We start from the raw sequence: 22,050 nt of genomic DNA on the forward strand, positions 1-22,050 counted from the left end.
TCAACAAAGTCCCCGTTCAAAATCTTTTCCCTCTTTTTATTTGACAAATGCGAACCCAAGAAAATGTCGGTGTCAGAGTTGGTGGAATATTTTGAATCTGGCACTAAGGCGCCGTCCCTCCATTCTAAAGTCCCTTTAAAACCCTTGCGATGGGCGCTCGATCTCCGCCTATGTATCCAAAGAGGAAGGCCCGACTGGTCTTCCGCAATCCCCCAATAATCCTCCATCGGGATGTCGCCATCCGATTCGGAGGTCGTACCTGAATCGTCCGAGTCGTCCCTGCTCCTCTTGCGCTTGCCGGTCTTCTTCTTGGCTTTCCCTCCTTGACGCTCTCCCTCGATCCTTGACTCGTTCTCGGTACCTCCTCCAGGTCTGGACGTACCCTCGTCCCCGGACGTCTCGGAATCCCCGGTCCCCTGCTGCACCAGGGCTTGCCCAAGCTGGTCTGCCCGGTGACCTGCCGACGACTGAGTGGAAGAACCTGCAGAATGAGACCCCTCCCCCTGCCCTTGGGAGTTGGAGGCATTAGCGCGCGCCTTCTGCCTTCATGTCCGCGGGGCTTGGCTCACGTTGCTACCCCGGTCGGAACTAGAGGTGGAAAATAGAGAAGCAGAGGTACATGGCGAATCGCTTTCCATTAAACCGGTGTCAAAGATGAAATCCTGTGACTCACCTGGCTCTTCCTGCAACTCGCGAGGATCCTCCTGAGTGGCGGCAGCCATGGGCACAAGCGTTTTTGCAATGGCCGCCAGCTGCTTGCACACGTCCAGCTGAGTTTTTTGCAGCGTGGAGACCACTCGTACCAGGGCCTCAGTCTTGTCCTGGGCCGCAGGGCTCTTGGAGGGGGCCTTACCCTGCGCACGCTTAGGAGCCATTCTCGGAAAGGTGCTGAGCCTAATTTTTCTGCTCTGTCCTAGATGTGCTTGTGTGTCCGTGTGCGTGTATGCGTGTGCGTGTGCGTGTGTATGTGCTTTATTTATTTTATTATTATTATTACTATTATTATTATTATTATTTGTTTATATATATGTATATATGTTTATGAGTGTGTGTGTGTGCGTGCGTGTATTGATATATATATCGTTATTTAACTTATAGTGTAATTTAATATTATATGTATTTAATATTATAAATTTGATACTATACCAGATGGTGCTAATACTTCCAATCTAATGCTGCTAAGTAATCTGACTAACGCAATTAATTAGATAAAAGCTGCGCAATTAATTATGTGAGCCTACACCAGTACAAGGAATAAAGAAGACAATTAGTCACAGCACATTCAGGAATTCCCTCAAATAAATTCAAGGGTAGTGATTATACAGTCTAACCCGATAGTCAATTATTCGTAGAAAAGAATTATGTTAGGTAATTAATTCACCCCTGTGAATTAAAGCCTGGGACGGGTAGGCAGTTAATTAATTCACAATTAATTAATTCGATGCATCCACTGTAGCTAATAATATACCTAGGTAAGCAATGAAATTCAGACCGTGCAAATTAATCAATTATTCCATTATTCCAAGAGGGAATTGTGCCAATGTAAATAAAATAAATCACTGCCAACTATATCCTATCGGGTAAGCAGAAACCGCACTCCAAAAGACTGCCGAATAAAGGAACCTCCTAAAGGCTTCTCAAGAGTTCTGCATCTAACTCCCTTCTGTATTAATTATTTATTTTCCCTCTCAGTATGAAATAAAGTCGCGCTAATACTGTTCCTGCTGCGCGAAATTCCGGCCTATTTTATGGCTCAAATGGCCACCGCGACTTGCTTTTACACTAAAGTTCTCCACTCAAAATGGCGTCGGTTGTGAGGCAGTCGCTTGCAACAAGCCACACTCAAAATGGCTACCGTGCCACTCAAAATGGCACTGGCACACAGCCTCCTGCTAATACAACTGCACCACTCAAAATGGCGCCGGCCACGTGGGTCTTAAGGATTCCCAAAATGGTGGCGTCCTTGCCCACAACCAAGATGGCGCTGCTGGAACCCCAGTGCCCTCACCGCTATAGACCAAACACACACACCGCTAAGCTTTCACTCACACAACAAGGAGCTACCAATCACGCAGGGGAATCACTACCAGAGAACCGACTAGGGGGGAGGCCAGCTAATCAACAAGACCAAAATAGCGTGACCGCTGCCGCCGAAGCAGCAAACTCACCAGACCGCCCGGATGAGACCGGAGAACTTCACGTTGAAAATCTGTTGCAGTGAGGCAGCGGCCTCGACCCTGCAGGAATCACCGCCGCCGGGGAACGGGAACCGACTCTGCCTCTCCGTCTCGAGCGGCAGGAAGACTAAGCGCTGTGGGGAGGCAGCCGCCTCCGCCCGGCAAGCCAAAAGTGGGCGCCGCGCACCGTCGCGCGGAGAAACAGCTGACAGGCGGGCCAGCGGCAGGCGGGCGATCCTCGCAGTTGTGGCGTGCTTCCCAGGGGCACCGGAGGAAAAAACCTGAATGCGATGCTGGTTGCACAGCTGACTGGCGCTAGCAGCTGACTGGCGGGTCCCCGCCGCTGCTGCAAACTGCCCCGGCGAAGAAAATAAGCGTGCCTCGCTTCCCGATGACGATCGCGAACCAGCCTGCAAACACCCTGCCCGAGTAAAAAGGACTCAAATAAAGGTAGAGAGCAACAACAAGAAAAAACGCCAAAGGAATTGGTGAATTGTTCGCTCCGGCGAACAGCGAGGGAAAGAGGGAGCTTTCCCGCCTGCGGAGGCCTTTAAACGGCGTGGCCCCGCCCCGCCCAGCCTCATTGGCCGGTCGGGGTGTGACGCAGGCGGGAGCGCACCATCGCGCAGGGGCTGAACTCGCAGCCCCTACGCGATGGTACAGTCGGGCAGCCCACAACCCCACCTCCGACGCAAGCGCGGAAGTGGCTTTAATGTATTTTAATCTTTGTTGGAGGCCGCCCAGAGTGGCTGGAGAAACCCAGCCACATGGGTGGGGTACAGATAATAAATTATTATTATTATTATTATTATTATTATTATTAATATTTAATTAAGTGTTTAAAACCCTAATTACATATATAGATGGGGGAGAAATGGAGAAAGATCTTGCATGGGGGTGATGACCCACAAAGAGCAGGGGCAATTCTCTTTATCACCCTCATGCTGCTATATCTCTTCTGTCAACAGCTGTTGAGAGGGGAGAGAGATCCTGGGGGTGGGAAAGAGCATCAGGTAGGAATAAGACTGCTCCAATATTCCGCATGAAAATAGGGACATTCTATTTGCTTTATCCCAAAGGAAGTTATTGCAGTTGAGGGCAAAGTGCCATACTCCCCTTGGAAAATCTTGCTTCCTTAAGTTCCTTTCCTTTCCCCCTATATAAAAGTCTCATTATCATAAATGTCTGGGGACACTTTCAACTTCATGATGCGGAATATAAACAATTCTATATAAATAGTCGCCTTATTTTGGACTAATGCAGACCTTGGTATCCGTGAAACAGAACTCTTTCAAAGAGGAAGAGAGAGGTAAGCAAATCTTTGTTAGAAGAAACTCTAAAGGCTGGAGAAAAAGGGGGAAAAAATGGGAGCATGCTTCAAAATGTGAAAATGAAATAGTAATTTCCAGGTAAAACTAGCAGCATAGATCCTATTATAGATGGATTTGGGGGGGGCACCCTCATTTTTAACACTTATATATTACTCAGCATGTGACCTACCACTTAGAAATATTATCTTATATGACTTTGTTGTGGTTTCTCCTTCCTCCTAAAACAAATGCTCCTGTTCACAATTCCATCTAAAGATTCTTCATAAGCAGGGAATTCCACTATCCACCCCCTCTCCATTTTCCAATTTTCTTTTCAAACTGTTGTTGTACATTTCATAGCTTTAAATTGTGTTCAGTACCTAGTGAGCTGTTTTGTGTTTTTTGAACAAAATTCTTCAAGAGTTTTTTTTTTAAAAAAAATATACCTTTTTGTACTCAAGTAACCCTCGGGGTTCCTTCAAGCATGCTTCTTTCTTATTTCTCATTGTTCCCATTAGGTTTACAATCTTATTGGTTCCAGAATGTTGTGGAAATGCCTCTCCCTTCTGCTCCGTCCATTATGGCCAAGGATTAGGGATAATGGAAATTATAGTCAAACAACAATTCTCCATCACTGAGTGAAACATTGTGTTGAAAATCTGAAGTCTACTTTCTTAAGTACAGTATACTTCTTACATTTTGCAAGAAACAGTCACAGAAACCATTAAAATGGTTTAATTAGGAATGATTCAAATAAGAAATCTACTTATCGTGCAGGTAGTTTAGGTGAATGTGAGTCTCTTTCTTTCATTTTTGTTTGAAACAATGAAGCCATGAACTGTATTATTTTGTCTTCCCTTCTCCCCAGATGCGGCACACATGGCAAAGAAAGTATGGCAAAATCAAACAAGAGTTTTTGAATTCACACTCTTGGGATTTGGGGATCTACCTAAACTACAAGTTCTTCTTTTCCTGCCATTCTTGGTGATCTATGTGGTGACCATGGCTGGGAACCTTCTCATTGTTGTGTTGGTTGTGACTGATCGACATCTTCATACCCCCATGTACATCTTCCTGGGAAACCTTTCCTTCTTGGAATGTTGCTACAGTTCAACAATCCTGCCTAAAATGTTGTCAAGCATCCTGGCTGGGGGGGAAAGCATATCTATAAAAGCCTGTTTTTTGCAATTTTTCATCTTTGCTTCTCTGGCTGGAACTGAATGCTACCTCCTAGCCATGATGTCTTATGACAGGTACTTAGCCATTTGTAAACCACTCAATTATGTTGTTCTTATGAATGGCAGAGTGAGCTTCCAATTATCTGTTGTGTCTTGGGTTAGTGGATTTTTTGCTAGCACAATTTTAACTTCATCAGTGTCATGGCTATCTTTCTGCGGCCCCAATGAAATTGATGATTATTTTTGTGATGTTAGCTCTAATGTAAGGTATATTTCTTGTAGTGACACGACTTTCTTTGAACTATCAGCCTTTGTATTTGCTTGTGTGTTCACATTACCTCCCTTTCTCCTCACCGTATCTTCCTATGGCTTCATCATAGCCACCATCCTCAGAATCCCATCCACAACTGGGAGACAGAAGGCCTTCTCCACCTGTTCCTCTCACCTTGCGGTGGTTGCCTTGTATTATGGAAGTCTGATGCTTGTCTATATGCTCCCACGGTCAAAAGCCTTAATACACATGAAGAAAGTCTTTTCTCTCTTCTATACTGTCTTGACCCCTATGATCAATCCCCTCATATACAGTTTGAGAAACACAGAAGTGAAAGAGGCCATGAAAAAGGGTTTCAGGGGGTTTATATTCTATATCACACCATGATATTAATATAAATCTGCACAGTAGATTAAATGACCTGACAATTTACAGTACTCATAAATATACTGAAATATTTATTGTTCCTTCCTATATGTGTCTGGGGTTTTGAGCCCCTTTCAGAGGATATTTTTGCTTAGAAGTTTGTCATTTTATAGAAGAAGAACATGGACTCTCACAGAGGAAGATTTAGGACAGTGAGACAGGCATTGAAACTATGATGTAGTCAACTGAGCAGAGTGGAAGGTAAGAGGTGGGGTGCGAGATTTTGGCCTTGCACAGAGTGCCACTGAAATTTGAAAGACCAAAGTCTGTCCCTGACTCTTGTATACTTCTTAGGAATCCTGATGTCATTCTATTTACTTGCCTAAGATGTCTGACCTGTATAAAATAATATGCCTATAAAGTACCACTTTAATACAGTTGTGTACATCTGTATCTGGTATCTGACTTTTGCACTCTTTCACTCTCCTATACAAACAAAATCTAGGACATGGGATATTTGCATGCATCTCAATGCATGGAGGGGGACAGTTGTATGATACTTACCATCACCCTCCATGCATTGATTTTTTCCCCTCATGGGATTGTGAGCAGTTTAATTGCCAGCTTCTTAACCTTTTAGCAGTGCACAAAATGCAGTAAGGATTAGATTTCCTAGTGTTCTTTTTAGAAGCCTTGCCTTAGGATTGGAACAAAAGTTACCCCATTAAGAATCACGTGATTGTCCTGTTTTTTGTTTTTTTTTTGTTTGTTTTTAAATGCAGTTGAGTTTTATTCTCTGAATGAATTGTGCTGTGATTATCTTTACCCCAGAACCTTGAGTCCTGGTTCCATCTGTGCTTATTTCTCTCTGCATACCCTTCCAAGAAGACACCTTAGTTTCTTTCTCTCCATCTCTCCCCCCCCCCTACACACACTCACACTGGGGGAGGAGAGAAAGGGTACATCACGCAGACGTTCTGCACAAACTTATAACACTGCAGAGGCAATTACAAAATCATCCAAAAGTGAAGCATGGCACAGCACAAGGGCTATTTGTTTATGAAATAGAAATAGCTGTGAAGTGAGATGGACTCTCTTTCTTTCTAGGACTCCCTAGGAAAAAAAGTTAACAAACCTGGAGAATAATACAAATTACATCCCTAACCCCATCTGATTGATTATTTCAGAGAAATGCAACATGCATTTCTTTAGCACTGAACATACATTGCAAGAGCCTGCAGAGAGGAATCATTGTAGCAATCAATATTTAACCAAAATTCTGCCACTGAATGAGTGGTGTTTAATATATGGTAGTAGAGAATCACTTCTGGAAGTCTACTACCACAACAAAGAAGATTTATCCTTCATTACTTTGAGGTAAACACACTTATTTGCAGTTTAATATTGGATATATAAAAGTGCAAGCCTGTGAACTTTGATGTGAAACCTGACCTCACCACTGAAACCTATCTTCTTTCTTTCTCTATTTCAATACATCCATTTCGTAATTTGGTATTTGTCCATCTCTGTACACAACACTAACTTCAGAGATACATCTCTCTTCACCAACTACTCTGCATCTAGACATCCTTTTATTTGTGCATTCATGTTGTTTTCTGCCCATGGGGCAGTTATAGGTAAAACTCAAATCTGCAGTTATATTCAACACTGTTTTGGGCTAGATAGAAATGCTTTGTTTCGAATCCATTTATGCCCCATAGCATTCTGATGAAATCCTGTAACTTTTCATAGCATGTGTGCTCCAGGGTGGGCTTTATTTATTTTTGTCCCACTTTTGTTGCAAAAGTGCCCCTCCAGAACATCAATAATACACTAGCATTTGGGAAGAATGACTAATCGGGTCCTCCCTAACAAGAGGGCATGTGTTGCAGTGGGACCTGGCAACCAGACCCTGTGTTGTGGGTGGGAACGTTTGGATAGACACAACACCCTATTGGAGGTCCCTCGATGTTGGGAGAAATCAGGCCAATGGGATGCCATCGAAAGTACATCGAGGGACCTCTATTTAAGCCCATGCATGTGTCCCTGAGCTTCCTCTTTTGGGCTCAGTGCATCGGAGCACCCGCCCACCTCTCCCTATATTTAGGGCTTGCGCTTGACCTTGCTATGCCGTCGTGTGTCGCCTGCTGTTGGGACAGGGGCACGGCAGGAATTTTCCCCACTGGTCTGATTGGCTGGTGCCATTTGGGTTTCGGCTGCCATGTAGCAAATCGTCACAACTTGTAAGGTTGTGGATAGGCTCTGGTTCATGTGATGGGGTGGCAGAAGGGTCTCACCAGCCCTATGCAAATCCATGGACTCATTGGTTGGTCTTCCGTGTGAGGGGCTGTACCCTGAGCTGAGTCCAGGAGACATCTGGGTGGAGGACTAGCAGGGCTCCTGCTTTCCACTGTCCCAGGTTTCACCCAAGGCTGACCTATGGTAGTGTCCTGGGTCAGCGCTGCCTGCAAGGGTGCAGGGAACTAGTTGAACCAGAGACTATGCAACCACTCACTTGATTGTAATCAATAAAGTTGTGGCCTAAATTCTGCCAGAAACCGAATCAAAAATTTGAGTCTTGTCTGAATTTATTTCGGGGAATGGTTAAAAGGTCTCCACATGCAAATAAAGTGTAATGATATGTATGGTAAATCCACGAATACCATGCTAATATTGAATCAATGTCATGTTGCCAATACACCTGCAAAAAACAAACAAACATCCAAGAGCATGGAAATTCCTCTGTGGAAATTCCCTGGCAATGGAATACTTCCTGAATTTTCCATCATGTCAACCTCTCCCTTCTTCCTGCATTTACTATTCTATAACAATAGGAGAGAACCACTTCAGGCCTAAAAAGAACCCTAATCCTTATTACTACAGCTATGCACTACATTTGGCTGAAGTCTGCATCCTGAAAAATTGGGCATTTGGGGGTGGGGCGGGGGTGAATCTGGACTAGGGCTGAATCAGATCAAGACTGTCCTGGGCTGTCAGGGTGTCTGGGAGGAAGGCTGTAGCAGTCTGCTCCACAGCTGTTGAGTGGAGGATTCAACTCTGTGGACTTCAGGGTTTTGCTTCTTAAGGTAAATCTGGGGAAGGCTATTGCAAAGCAACATTTGAAAAGACTTAAGGAGGGATGGGAAACACTTCTTACTCTCCTGACCTAGAACAGGGGGTGTTTAATGCTGTGGGTGCTGCTTTGCAAAAGCCTTCCCTGCAGCCAGGCCCTGCTCTCAGCTGGGATAGATGAAGGATATGTTGCATCTCCCACCTTAGCCCTCTCAACTGTATGTGTAATTAGAGCTTTAAAACCATCACTAAGCATTAGCCGCGCCACAGTTGTCTCCAGTGTGGTGTAGTGTAAGAACGGTAGACTCGTAATCTGGGGAACCAGGTTCGCATCTCCGCTCCTCCACATGCAGCTGCTGGGTGACCTTGGGCTAGTCACACTTCTTTGAAGTCTCTCAGCCCCACTCACCTCACAGAGTGTTTGTTGTGGGGGAGGAAGGGAAAGGAGAATGTTAGCCACTTTGAGACTCCTTTCGGGTAGTGATAAAGCGGGATATCAAATCCAAACTCCTCCTCCTCCTCCTCCTCCTCCTCCTCCTCCTCTTCTTCTTCCAGGGACATATCTGGGGTCGGGTTGGTGGTCCCTGGTTTGGCCCATGCTGGGTCAACACCTTCTGCGGTCCTGTGTTAGACTGGGGGGCTGTGCACAGCTTTGTTTGCTATTGAAACCTGCAGTGAGGACCCAATCGCAAGAACATTCTCACCTCCTGCTGTTTCCAGCAGCTGATATTCAGAAGCATTACTGTCTCCAGATGTGGCGGTGAGGCATAGCCATCTTGTCTGGTAGCCTCAATAGCCTTCTCCTCCTGGGGGCTTCCGGCGAGCTGCGGACATCAAAGGAAGTGCGAGATAGCCTCTCGGGGAATCTCGAGCTTAACGGAGCGCTTTGAAGTCACGCAAAGGCTCTGTGGACTTCTAAAACCTCAGGGGGGGTTACCCTGAGGGTCGTGGCACCCAGCTGTGCCCAGCGTGCCCTCCTACGCCTGGTTTTTCTAGGTTTTTATAGCCTGGGAACCGGGCGTGGGATTGAGCTGCGGGCGCGAAAGGGGAGAGACCACTGGCTCCGTTAAGCGCAGTCTCTGGCTTCCGATGGTAAGCAGCAAGTTCTCTTAAACTATAAATAATCCGTGTTAAAAGACGGAGGAGATAATTGGTTATTGATTAGAGATCGGATTTGTGAAGCTGTGGGGCGCAAAAACGGGGCCCGTCCCAGCAGCGGGAGAAAATGGCGCAGTAAGAAAATCGGAGGAGCTGAGCTATGGAAAGTGAAACTGACTGCCTGCGGAGTGAGTTTTGCAGAAGCCCTTGTTTATTTTGTAACAAGGCAAGTTTGGAGGGGTGAAAAGAATTACCTAAAGACTTTATATTGATACTTTGTCTCTATCTTGGTGGTGGATCTGCAAGTGATCTAGTTACTTTGTATTATCTGCGCTCTAGCCCAGAAAATACGATCGGCTTTGATTTGCCTGAAAGCTGTTTTAATATCGCTGCAGCACTGAAGGAGGGGAAGAGAAGGCTGACTTTTAAAACAATTACGAGTAGAGTATTTCCACACTAACTTCGAGCTTTGAAGGGGGGCCGATTTTGGATTGAGCCATCAAGAGGCTGAAGAGAGGGATTTACAGCTTTAGAAATGCAGATCTTGGGTCTTTACTCTTCCTAATTAGATACTGTGTATCAGCTGTGCTTTAGCCCAGAAAATACGATCGGCTGTTTTAACACCGCTGTAGCATTGAAGGAGGGGGAGGAGAAGGCTGACTTCTAAAACAATTACGACTAGGGTATTTTCACACTAACTTTGAGCTCTGAAGGGGGGGCCAATCTTGGATTGAGCCATCAAGAGGCTGAAGAGGGGGATTTACAACTTTAGAAATGTTGACCTGGGGTCTCTACTCTCCCTAATTAGATACTGTGTATTATCTGTGCTCTAGCCCAGAAAATACGATCGGCTTTGAGTTGTTTGAAAGCTGTTTAAATATCGCTGCAGCATTGAAGAAGGGGGAGGAGAAGGCTGACTTCTAAAACAATTATGAGTAGAGCATTCCTACACTAACTCTGAGCTCTGAAGGGGGGGCCGATCTTGGATTGAGCCATCAAGAGGCTGAAGAGGGGGATTTACAGCTTTAGAAATGCAGATCTGGGGTCCTTACTATCCCTAATTGGATTAAGCCTGCAAGTGGCTGAAGCTTTTAACTTGTTTTTGAGTCGCATTGGATTCTATATGTGGATTAAGCCTGCAAGTGGCTGAAGAGTTGCGGGACTTGGCTTCTTTGTTTTAGGTCTTTGAAATTAAAGGTGAACTCAATTGAGTAAGAAGCGGAAAGGAGCTTATTAAGGAGGGACTGAGTTAAGGGGAATTGCAATCTGTAATCCTTCTATGTACTGAGAGTGGAAAAGTACTGAAAGAGGACTGAGAATTGAGAGTATACCACCCAGTGGTGGAGAAGGGAATATACATACTCAGGAGTTGGGACAAAGTATAGCGCCATCTGGGGGTAAATTAGGTATTGCCGGAACTTGGGATTTTGAGCAGTACCCTCTAGTGGTGAGAAGGGGGATTTTCTTTGCTTTTGTTTGTTTGTTTGTTTGTTTGTTTTTGTTTCCCTCCTGAATAAAAATGGCAGGTAAAGAGGAAAAGAAGCCGGCAAGCACACCGAAAGACAGAAGAGGCTCTAAACAAGAAGAAGTTAAAGACCTAGAAGCTTTATGGCAAAAAATTAAAGATGAATTTAAACATAGTGAACAGCGAATGGATAAGAAATTGGGAGAGATTGACAAGAAGATTGAAGGAGCGGTGGGAGAGCTTTCGACTCAGATAAAAGATCTGTCAGTGAGATCCAAAACAATGGAAGATTCAATTAAGAAGACACAAAAAGAAGTAAAAGAGGTTAAAAAGGAAACGGATAAAGTGAAAGACAAAGTGAAAAAACTGGATAAGGCACATGAACAAATGCTTGACAATTTGGCATTGATAGAAATGAAACAAAGACAGTTGAATCTGAAATTGAGGGGTATTCCTGAAGAAACGGGAGAAGATATCAAATCGAGAATAATTGCTGAATTGGCAAAATGGATGGGAAAAACAGATGAAGAAGTGAGTCAGACAATTGTAAATGTATTTAGAATTAAGGTGAAATCAGCAAAGGCCAAAGCAAGGAAAGCACCTGGTGATTGTGTGGTGATATTCAATACAATGGAGATGAAAAATGAGATTTTAAGACTGAGTTTCACCAACAAGCTAATCATCAGTGGTAAGCCTATAATTGTGTTTAAAGAGATACCAGGAAGATTTTTGAAAAAACGCGACAATTATAAAGCAATGGTGGCCTTGCTTAAGAGAAATGGAATTCAACATAGATGGGAATACCCCGAAGGAATGATGTTTCATTATAAGGAGAAGAGACATGTGCTGACAAGTATACAGGATATCGGAAAATTCTTGAGGAAGTACGAAAATTTTTTGGGAGAGTTGGACCCAGAACTGGCTGTTCTAGCAGAAGTAACAGCGGAAGAGGAAGAAGACCCAAGACCACAAAGAAGGAGGAGAAAGAGAAGAGAGGAAGAAGAAGAAAAGGCAGAGGAAGAAGACCAAGATCAAGAGTCAGAGAGAGAGGAGGAAGAAGAAGAAGATAAGGATTTAAATAAAGAACCCGACCAAGTTTAGCAAAATAATTTTCTGCTCTTCCTGATAGTAGGAAGTAAAATGGCATTGAAGATACATTCCTGGAACGTGAATGGCTTGAATAATAAGATTAAAAGGAATAAAATTGATCATGTTTTGAAGAAGAAGAATTTGGATATAATTTGTCTTCAGGAAACACATGTGGCAAAAAAACATAGTTATATTCTTAAAAATAAAAGGTTGGGTAAAGAGTTTATAAGTTCGATGGAAAAGAAAAAGAGAGGAGTGGTCTTGTATATAAAGGAGAAATTAGATCCGAAATTGATTTTTAAAGATGAAGAAGGAAGAATAATCGCGGCTCAAATATCGATTGAGGGAGAAAAAATGTTAGTGGTGGGAATCTATGCACCGAATGAAAATAAAGCTGAATTCTACAAGAATCTGGAGGAAAGGCTGACTGAATATATGGATCAAAAGATAATGCTTATGGGCGATTTTAATGGAGTGACAGTGCCAGAATTGGATAGGACCAAGAAAAGGAAGAATGAAGGTAAATTACCAAAATCCTTCTTTGAACTAGTAGAAAACCTGGGTCTAGTGGATATTTGGAGACTGAGGCACCCTACAACTAAACAATTTACATTCTTCTCAGAACCAAATCAGAGTTCGGGAAGGATAGATAACATGTGGATCTCCAAGGAACTAGTGCCCAGGGTGAGTAAAACAGAGATAATACCACGTACACTGTCAGACCATAACTCTATATTCATGGAATTGAAAAACAAAGACCAAAAGTCCTTCAGGTGGAGAATGAACGAAGATTTATTTGATGATAAAGAGGTGGTCTCGAAAGCTAAGAAGACCCTGAAAGACTATTTTCATTGGAATTTATACAAGGATACCGGACTGGATATGGTATGGGATGCAAGTAAAGCAGTGATGAGAGGCTTTCTAATACAGCAAAACAGTTTTCTGAAACGAAAGAAAGAAAGGAAGAAAGAAGAAATTTTGAAATGTCTCATGGAAAATGAGAAGAACCTGATTGATAAACCCGAGAATCAGCAAATAAAGAATAATATAAAGATGTTACAGACACAATTCTCCATGTTGATCAATCAGGAGATTGAGTGGAAAATAAAACAAATGAGACAAAGAAATTTCGAATCGGCGAATAAAACAGGAAAACTGTTGGCTTGGCAGTTAAGGAAACGTCAAAATCAGAACATAATAACTAAGATTAAAACAGAGGGAGGAATGACGGAAGATTCAAAGGAGATTAAGAAAACCTTTCAAAAATTCTATAAGGATTTGTATTGCAAAAAGAAAGAAGATGAGAAGAAGATCAGTGAGTATCTAGGAAAATATGGATTGAAACCAATTCCAGAAGAAGAGAGGAAAAAGCTAAATAACAGGATAACGACACAAGAATTACAACAAGCAATAGGGAGAATGAAACAAGGTAAAGCCCCAGGACCAGATGGTTTAACGGCGAAATATTATAAAGTACTGAATGAACTGTTGGTTCCAGTTTTAGAGGAAATGATGAATGATATTCTGTTGGGGGGAAAGATCCCAAATACATGGAAAGAGGCATACATAACATTGATCCCAAAGCCGGATACGGATGGCTTAGAAGTCAAAAATTATAGACCAATCTCATTATTGAATAATGATTACAAACTCTTTGCAGATATAATGTCCAAGAGATTGAAAGAAGTTTTAAATCAAATAATACATAAGGATCAGGCTGGTTTTCTTCCTGGTAGACAGCTAAAGGATAATGTAAGACACATAATAGATGTAATAGAATATCTGGAGACCAAGATAGATAAACCAGCTGTCTTGATGTTTGTAGATGCTGAGAAAGCTTTTGACAATATATCTTGGCAATTCATGAAGAGGAATTTGGAATCAATGGTTGGGAAGAATACATTCGTGAATGGGATCGAGGCGATCTATTCAGAGCAAAAGGCAAGATTGATAATTAATAACACCCTAACAGAATATTTTGAAATCACAAAAGGAACTAGACAGGGTTGCCCTTTATCACCGTTATTGTTCATCATGGTCCTGGAAATATTATTGATCAGATTAAGAGACCTATCTACAATTAGAGGTATTAAGGTAGGTGCAAAGCAATTTAAAGTGAAAGCCTTCGCAGATGATTTGGTTTTAACATTGGAAAATCCAAAGGAAAGTGTTGCAGAAGCTATAGAAGTAATGGAGAAATTTGGTCAATTGGCAGGATTCAAATTAAATAGACAAAAAACCAAGGTTATGGCAATGAATATGACGAAAGAAGAAAAACAGGAATTACAGTTAAAACATGGACTCGACGTGGCTAAAAAGGTAAAATATTTGGGAATATGGATGACAGCAAAGAATATTAATCTTTACAGTGATAATTACGAACAAGTATGGAAGGAAATAAAGAAAGACCTGGAAAGATGGACTAATATGAAAATGTCATTCTTAGGAAGAATTGCAACAATAAAGATGAATGTATTACCTAAGATGTTATTCCTATTTCAAACTATACCTGTGGTTAAAGGTACGAGGCAATTCCAAGAGTGGCAAAAGATTTTATCAAGATTTGTCTGGCAGGGGAGAAAACCTAGAATAAAACATAAGATTTTGGTAGATAAGAAAGAAAGAGGTGGATTCGCCCTGCCAGACTTGAGACTTTATTATGAAGCGTCCTGTATCTGTTGGATAAAAGAATGGATAACTCTAGAGAATACGGACTTGTTAGATTTGGAAGGTTTTAACAATAGATTTGGATGGCATGCATATTTATGTTATGACAAAAAGAAATCACATACCGGGTTTACGAATCATGTGATAAGAAGATCTCTGTACGAGGTGTGGGAAAGAAATAAAAGGCTGTTAGAGACTAAAACACCCTGGTGGGTCTCACCAGCAGAGGTATTAACAGTTAAGAAAGTAAATATGGAAAAGAGGCGGGCCACGTATGAGGAAATCTTGACGAAAACTGAAAAAGGATGGAGTTTAAAACCTTTTGAGGACATTAAAGGAGTGTTAACAGGATGGATAGAATACCATCAAATAAATGATGTGCTTAAAGAAGATAGAAAAATAGGTTTTGAGGATAAAAGATCCAAATTTCAAATAGAAGTGCTAGAAGGCAAAACAAAGCTTTTGGCAAAGATGTATGATCTGTTGTTGGAGTGGTATACAAAAGATGAGTTGACAAAAGAAGTGATGATTAAATGGGCAAAAGATTTGGGGCATAATATTGAATATGATGCGTGGTTGAAATTATGGAATCAAACTTTAAGATTTACAGCATGTACTGCCTTGAAAGAAAATGTATATAAGATGATGTACAGATGGTATTTAACTCCAGTTAAGTTAGCTAAAATGTATAGAATGGGTGATAAAAGTTGCTGGAAATGTAAAGAGAAAGATGGTGAATTTTATCATATGTGGTGGACATGCGAAAAAGTTAAAAGATTTTGGGAAAGTTTATATAATGAATTGAAAAAGATGTTTAGATATACCTTTCCAAAAAAACCAGAAGCATTTTTGTTAGGAATAATAGGAGGAGAGATTAGAAAAGAAGATCAAACACTGTTTATGTATGCAACAACCGCGGCTAGGACTTTGTTAGCCCAAAAATGGAAATTACAGGAATTACCTACAATTGTGGAGTGGCAGATAAAAATGATGGACTATGCTGAACATGCTAGATTGACATGCAAGATTCGTGACCAGGGGGAGACAAGGTTTCAAAAGGACTGGAGTAAATATGTGGACTATATGGAGAAAAACTGTAGATCATTAAAAACTCTCGCAGGACTAAAATAAACCTTACGAATTGACCAATATGTTAAAAAAGGAACTGCAAAAAAAAGGAATTAACAAGAAACCCGCATGAAGGGAGGGGGGGGAAGTCATAGCTCGGCGGAGCAAGGTAAAAGATGTGAATATAAGATTTTGTATAAAAGATTGGTTTTGTTAATTTGTTGAATTTGGAAAATTGGAATAAAATGTATTTTTTTTAAAAAAAAAATAGCCTTCTCCTCCTTGAATTCATCTAATCCTCTTTTCAACCATCATAGCTGGTGGTCATCCCGGCTTCCTGTGATAGCAAGTTGTATGCATGATAAAGAGAAATCAGATATGGAACCTGAAATTAAGTGGAACCATCTTTTTCAACAACAACAACAATAATTGTCCTTTTGCCTCCCCTATGTGCTCATATCCCAAAGGAAGTGGTTGAGGGGAAAGGGCTCTACTCCCCTTGGAAAAACTTGCTTCTTTAAGTGCATTTCGTCTACCCACATGTAAAAGGCTCATTATCATAAATGTCTGGGGACACTTTCAACTTCATGATGTGGAATATAAACAATTCTATAGAGATAGTCACCTTATTGTAGATTAATGTAGCCCTTGGCATCAGTAAAACAAAAACAGAACTCTTTTGATGGGTCAGAGAGAGGTAAGAAAATGTATGTTAGAAGAAACGCTAAAGGCTGGAGGGGGGGGGGGAGATGAAGCAGGAACATGTATTTCAAAGCTTTTTTTTTTTGCAGATCGATATAAAATAGCTCTTTTTAAAAACAGTGGAAAGCTTTACTTTGATAAGATAAAGCAAAATAGACCCCATTACAAATAGTTTTAAGCAAAATATGAAGCCATCCTTGTGAATCCAAAACCACCCTTGTGAATATGCAGTTATTGTTAGTAAGAAACCTTATTTTGTTTACCAATGGGACTCCTGTGTGTTTTATGTATTTTTTCCCCTTCTAAGCAACATTAGTTGTGTGAAGTGTGAATGGGATGTGTGAATAAGACATAATAGTAATAATAGTAGTAGTAGTAACAACAATAATGTCTGACAACAAAAATGGTCAAATAAAAAACCTATTCGTTATATAAGTAAGTAACTTAAATGTGAGACTCTTTCAAGTTTACTTTAAAACAGTGAAGCCATTACCTTTACTCTCTGTGCTATTTTCTCTAGATGCAACACACATGGCAAAGAAAGTATGGGAAAATCAAACAACTATTTCTGAATTCATACTCTTGGGATTTGGAGATCAACTTATACTACAAATTCTTCTCTCCCTGCTCTTCTTATTGTGTTATTTGGTGACCATGGCTGGGAACCTCCTCATTGTTGCGCTGGTTGTGACTGATCGACATCTTCACACCCCCATGTACTTCTTCCTAGGGAATCTCTCCTTCTTGGAGTCTTGCAGCAGCTCAACCATCCTGCCTAAAATGTTGTCATGCATGCTGACTGAGGGGAAAAGTATATCTGTCCAAGCCTGCTTCTTGCAGTTTTTCATCTTTTCTTGCCTGGGTGGTGCTGAATGCTACCTCCTTGCTATGATGTCTTATGACAGGTACTTGGCAATTTGTAAGCCACTCCACTATGCTACTCTAATGAACGGCAGAGTGAGCCTCCAGTTATCCGTTGTGTCTTGGGCAAGTGGAGTTTTGGTTAGCACAAGCTTAACCTTATCACTCTCATGGTTATCCTTTTGTGGTCCCAAGGAAATTGATGATTATTTTTGTGATGTTAGCTCTAGCATACGACATATTTCTTGTAGTGACACTTATTTATTTGAACTATCAGGTTTCATATTTACCTGTATTTTCACCCTACCTCCCTTCCTCCTCACCCTAACCTCCTATATTTCCATCATAGCCACAATCCTCAGAATCCCATCCACCACTGGAAGAACAAAGGCCTTCTCCACCTGCTCCTCTCACCTCATAGTGGTTGCCTTGTATTATGGAAGTCTGATGCTTGTCTATATGCTCCCTCGGTCAAAGGATTTAATACATATGAAGAAAGTCTTCTCTCTCTTCTACACAGTCTTGACCCCCATGATCAATCCCCTCATATACAGCCTGAGAAACATGGAAGTGAAGAAGTCCCTGAAAATGGGCTTCAGGAAGGTTCTGTTCTACATTACATCATGACACTGACACACACACACACACACACACACACATGCACACTTCATGCATATGCTCACTAAATTAAATTATGAGACAGTTATGAAAATTATTTCTTTCTCTTTCCTAATTGTTTTACACATAACGGATCCCTTTACCAAATGGATTTTTGCTTAGGAAATGGATATATAATGGCTAGGGATTCTTAGGAGAAATTATTTAAAATAAAACTGCCAGAATCATAATGCCATTACACAAATCAATAGTGTGACTGCATTTGGAATATGATCCGTAGTTCTGGTGGCCTCGCCTTACAAAAGGTATTGTAGAGTTGGAAAAGGTTCAGAGAAATGGGCAACCAAAATGATCCAGGGTTTGGATCAACTACCCTATTAAGAATGGTTGAAGCATTTGGGAGTGTTTAGTTTTGATAAAAGGTAGGAAGTGACATGATAGACATTTATAAAATTACACGTAACATGGAGAAAGTGGATAGATATATTTTTTTAATCCCCCACTCATAACACTAGAACTCATTGCCATCCAAAAAAGCTGAATGTTGGAAGACTTAGGGTAGATAAAATACAGCGCTTCTTTAGGCAGCCCCTAGTTAAACTATGGAACTTACTCCTGCAGGAGGCAGCAATGGTTATCAGCTTGGATGGCTATAGAGGAGGATTGGACAAATTCATGGAGGACAAGGTTTTCTTTTTTAAAAAAAATAACATATAAAACACATACATTTACACAATACACATACACAACACACCTTATTTTCATAGCATACAACATACCTACATCCTATATAATAAAGTCCAAGTTGTCCCTGCGTCCAAGCTGTCCCGTGTGTCCCTGGGTCACTGCGCATGTCCCCCAGAGACACAGGGATTGGACGGAGGGACAACGGCCAACCGCCGCTCCGCCAACTGCCGCTCCGAAGCCCAGTCTCATGCTGGAGGTGCGCGGTGAGGCGGCGGGGAAAAGAAGCGCTCCCCCCAGCAGCCTTGCCGTGCACCGCCGGCATGGGACTGCGCTTCCTTGGCGAACACAAGCAGGCAGACAGCCCGCCTGCTTGCCTTCCCCGAGGAAGCCGAAGCGGCAGCGGGCGCCGAGGGAAGCCGGCTTTGGCTTGGCGGCGGCGGGAAGAAGGGGAGGAATTCCTCCCCTTTTTCCCGCCGCCACTAAGCCAGTCCCCGAGCCGAAGTGCGGCGCGGCAGGGGCTTTTCGCCGTTTGCCTTCCCGGAGCAAAGGGGGAGGCAAACGGCAAAAAGCACCCGCCGCGCCGCACTTCGGCTCGGGGACTGGCTTGGCGTGCGCGGCGAGGCGGCGGGGGGGGAGGAGAAGCGCTCCTCCCCCTCGCCGCCTCACCACGCAGCGCTGACATGGGACTGGGCTTCGGAGACCTTCTCCGAAGCCCCGTCTCATGCGGGAGGTGCGCGGCGAGGCGGCGGGGGGGGAGAAGCGCCCCCCCGCCGCCTCACCACGCAAAGCTGACATGGGACTGGGCTTCGGAGACCTTCTCCGAAGCCCCGTCTCATGCGGGAGGTGCGCGGCGAGGCGGGGTGGGGAGAAGCGCTCCCCCCCGCCGCCGCCTCGGCACGCAGCGCCGACATGGGACGGGGCTTCGGAGACTGAATTCCACTAGTTACTCTATATAATACCTACCTATACTATACATATGCACACCTACCCCACACGGACACCCACCAAGTGACTTGACTTCCAACCATTCTTGTTACACTACTTTATTTTTCCAATTACCTTAAACACATTTCATTATTTCTTTAATCTGTTCTTCTATCTTGACTTTACTCTCCTTTCATGCTAATCATTTTCTGGATTCACTCAATATCTGTTAGAAATTCTACTTTTTCCACATAACTTTTGATGTATTCCTTAAAGATAGCCCACTCCTTATTCACTTTTTGTACCATATCTCCTCTTATCCTCCCTGTTAGTTCAGCAGTATGGAAGTATTCCATCATTTTAGATAACCAGTCTGTTTTAGTTGGGACGCTGCTGCTTTTCCAATTTTTGGCCATCAATAACCTTGCCGCCGTAGTCGCATACACAAATTTTGGTCTGACCGTTCTTTTTATTCCCTCTGACATGATACCTAGGAGAAAGGATTCTGGGTTTTTTCCAAATGAAAATCTAAACATCTTTTTTAATTCGTGATAGATATTGCCCCAGAATCCCACTATATCTTTGCACTCCCACCACATGTGTAGAAAGGTTCCTACCCTGTTGTTGCATCTCCAACAGACATCACTACAGTTTGTATAGATTTTTGCCAGTCTGACCGGGGTCAGGTACCATCTTTATTGCATTTTCATTACATTCTCTCTTAAATTATAGCATGCTGTAAATTTGATATCTCTTTTCCACAGCCGTTCCCATTGGCTCATCATAATATTTTCCCCAAATCCTGGGCCCACTTTACCATCACTGTCTTCACTTGCTCCTCCTTTACCTCCCATTCTAGGAGTATATCATATAATTTGGAAATATGTTGACTTTTAGATTGGATTAAGTACAAGGCTTTCAATGTCTATGCTCTATCTCCATGGCAGGAGGCATTATGCTTCTGAACACCAGTTGATGGAAACTGCAGGAGGGGCAAGAGCTGTTGTACTTGGGTCTGCTTGCAGGATTCCCACAGGCATCTGATTAGATGGGCTACATCAGGGGTGTCAAACTCAAATTCATCGGGGGCCGCATCAGCAGTTTGGTCACCCTCAAAGGGCCGGTAGTATCTGTAGGACTATGTGTCCACTCTTGATTATCATAAATTATTGTCACTGCATTCAATTATTACTGTTTTTTGTAATAATGTAAGTAATAACTAACATAGTCAGAATAATGGCAAGTAGATATTCAAATGTACAATTATTGTACAATTTATTGAAAAATGATTTTTGGTAACTGCACTGGGTGGTGGAGGCTCGCTAGGGTTTCATGCAGGAGCTTTGCAGAGCTACTGGTACCTGGAGATGCTGGGGTCCTTCTGCATGCAGGTCAGGTGTTCTGCCAGTGAGCCACCACCCTTCACCAAAGGGACTGGCTGAGGTTGACTCACTGGAGCTGCTCTCCTGGTTCCAGGGTTTAAGGGCCAGAAGTATAAAGCAGCATCCTACCGTGTTTTCCCTTTTTTAAGACACCGTCTTATAACTTTTTTTCCTCAAAAAAACACAGGGTGGCTTATTCTCGGTGGGTGTCTTTTTATTATTATTACTGCAAGTGGTTCCAGCAGCACGCGCAGAGGTTCATCTGGACCTGAGTCTTTTCTTCTTCTTTTTGGTACCAGGTGAAAACGTTGTATAACCCCAGACTTTTTAGATGTGGTTTTATGACCATGTTACTGCTGATTTTTTTTACAAAAAATACGTTCTCCTTTAAAGTTGGTTTGAATGAGGCTCGGGGTGCTCTACGTGCGCTGCTGGGTGTCGACCCAAGCCCCTGGGAGCCGGCAGGAGGAGGAGGAGGCTTGCTGGGTCGTCACCCAGCAGCGCGCACAGAGCACCCCGAGCCTCCGCCAGCCAGCAGCAGCAACGCTCCCAGAGACTCGGGGTGCTCCGCGCGCGCTGCTGTGTGACGACCCAGCAAGCCTCCTCCTCCTCCTGCCAGCTCCCAGAGGCTTGGGACGGCACCCAGCAGCACGCACAGAGCGCCCCGAAGCCTCTGGAAGCCGGCAGGAGGAGGAGGAGGAGGCTTGCCGGGTCGTCACCCAGCAGCGCACACAGAGCGCCCCGAAGCCTCTGGAAGCACTGCTGCATCGCTGAGGCTCCGGACTCTCCGTGCGGCGCTGCTGGTGCTGACCTGGCAAGCTGCCTCCTCCTTCTCCTGCTGTGGCTCGGGGTGCTCCACGCAGCGCTGCTCCAGCCGCCTTTCTACCCCCCCCCAGGCCCCAGCTGTTTGTCGGTGCTTTGTCGGCGCGGCGCTTCAGCAGCAAGGTCCCGCTGCTTGGTCCCGCTGGCTGGGGCACTCGGCGGGCCACATGACGAGGTCTGGCGGGCCGGATTTGGCCCCCGGGCCTTGTGTTTGGCACCCGTGGGCTACATGGACCACTGGCATGCTCACACAGGCTTTTCTTATGAACAAGAAGACACATGAAAATTAATAT

At 43.3% G+C, this 22,050-nt stretch overlaps 1 protein-coding gene across 1 annotated transcript; it reads left to right on the forward strand.

Moving 5' to 3' along the window:
• Window positions 1-4,366: 4,366 nt before the first annotated feature.
• On the forward strand, window positions 4,367-5,323 carry LOC132593107 (olfactory receptor 10A3-like). Its single transcript, XM_060282119.1, has one exon. It carries the CDS (start codon window positions 4,367-4,369, stop codon window positions 5,321-5,323), a length of 957 nt encoding a protein of 318 aa, XP_060138102.1.
• Window positions 5,324-22,050: the final 16,727 nt, after the last annotated feature.

This window comes from Zootoca vivipara, chromosome 13 (assembly GCF_963506605.1).
Source record: "Zootoca vivipara chromosome 13, rZooViv1.1, whole genome shotgun sequence".
Classification (NCBI taxonomy): domain Eukaryota; kingdom Metazoa; phylum Chordata; class Lepidosauria; order Squamata; family Lacertidae; genus Zootoca; species Zootoca vivipara.

Coding starts and splice junctions, on each gene's coding strand:
- LOC132593107 (XM_060282119.1), top strand. CDS start 4,367: ATGGCAAAGAAAGTATGGCAAAATCAAACAAGAGTTTTTGAATTCACA.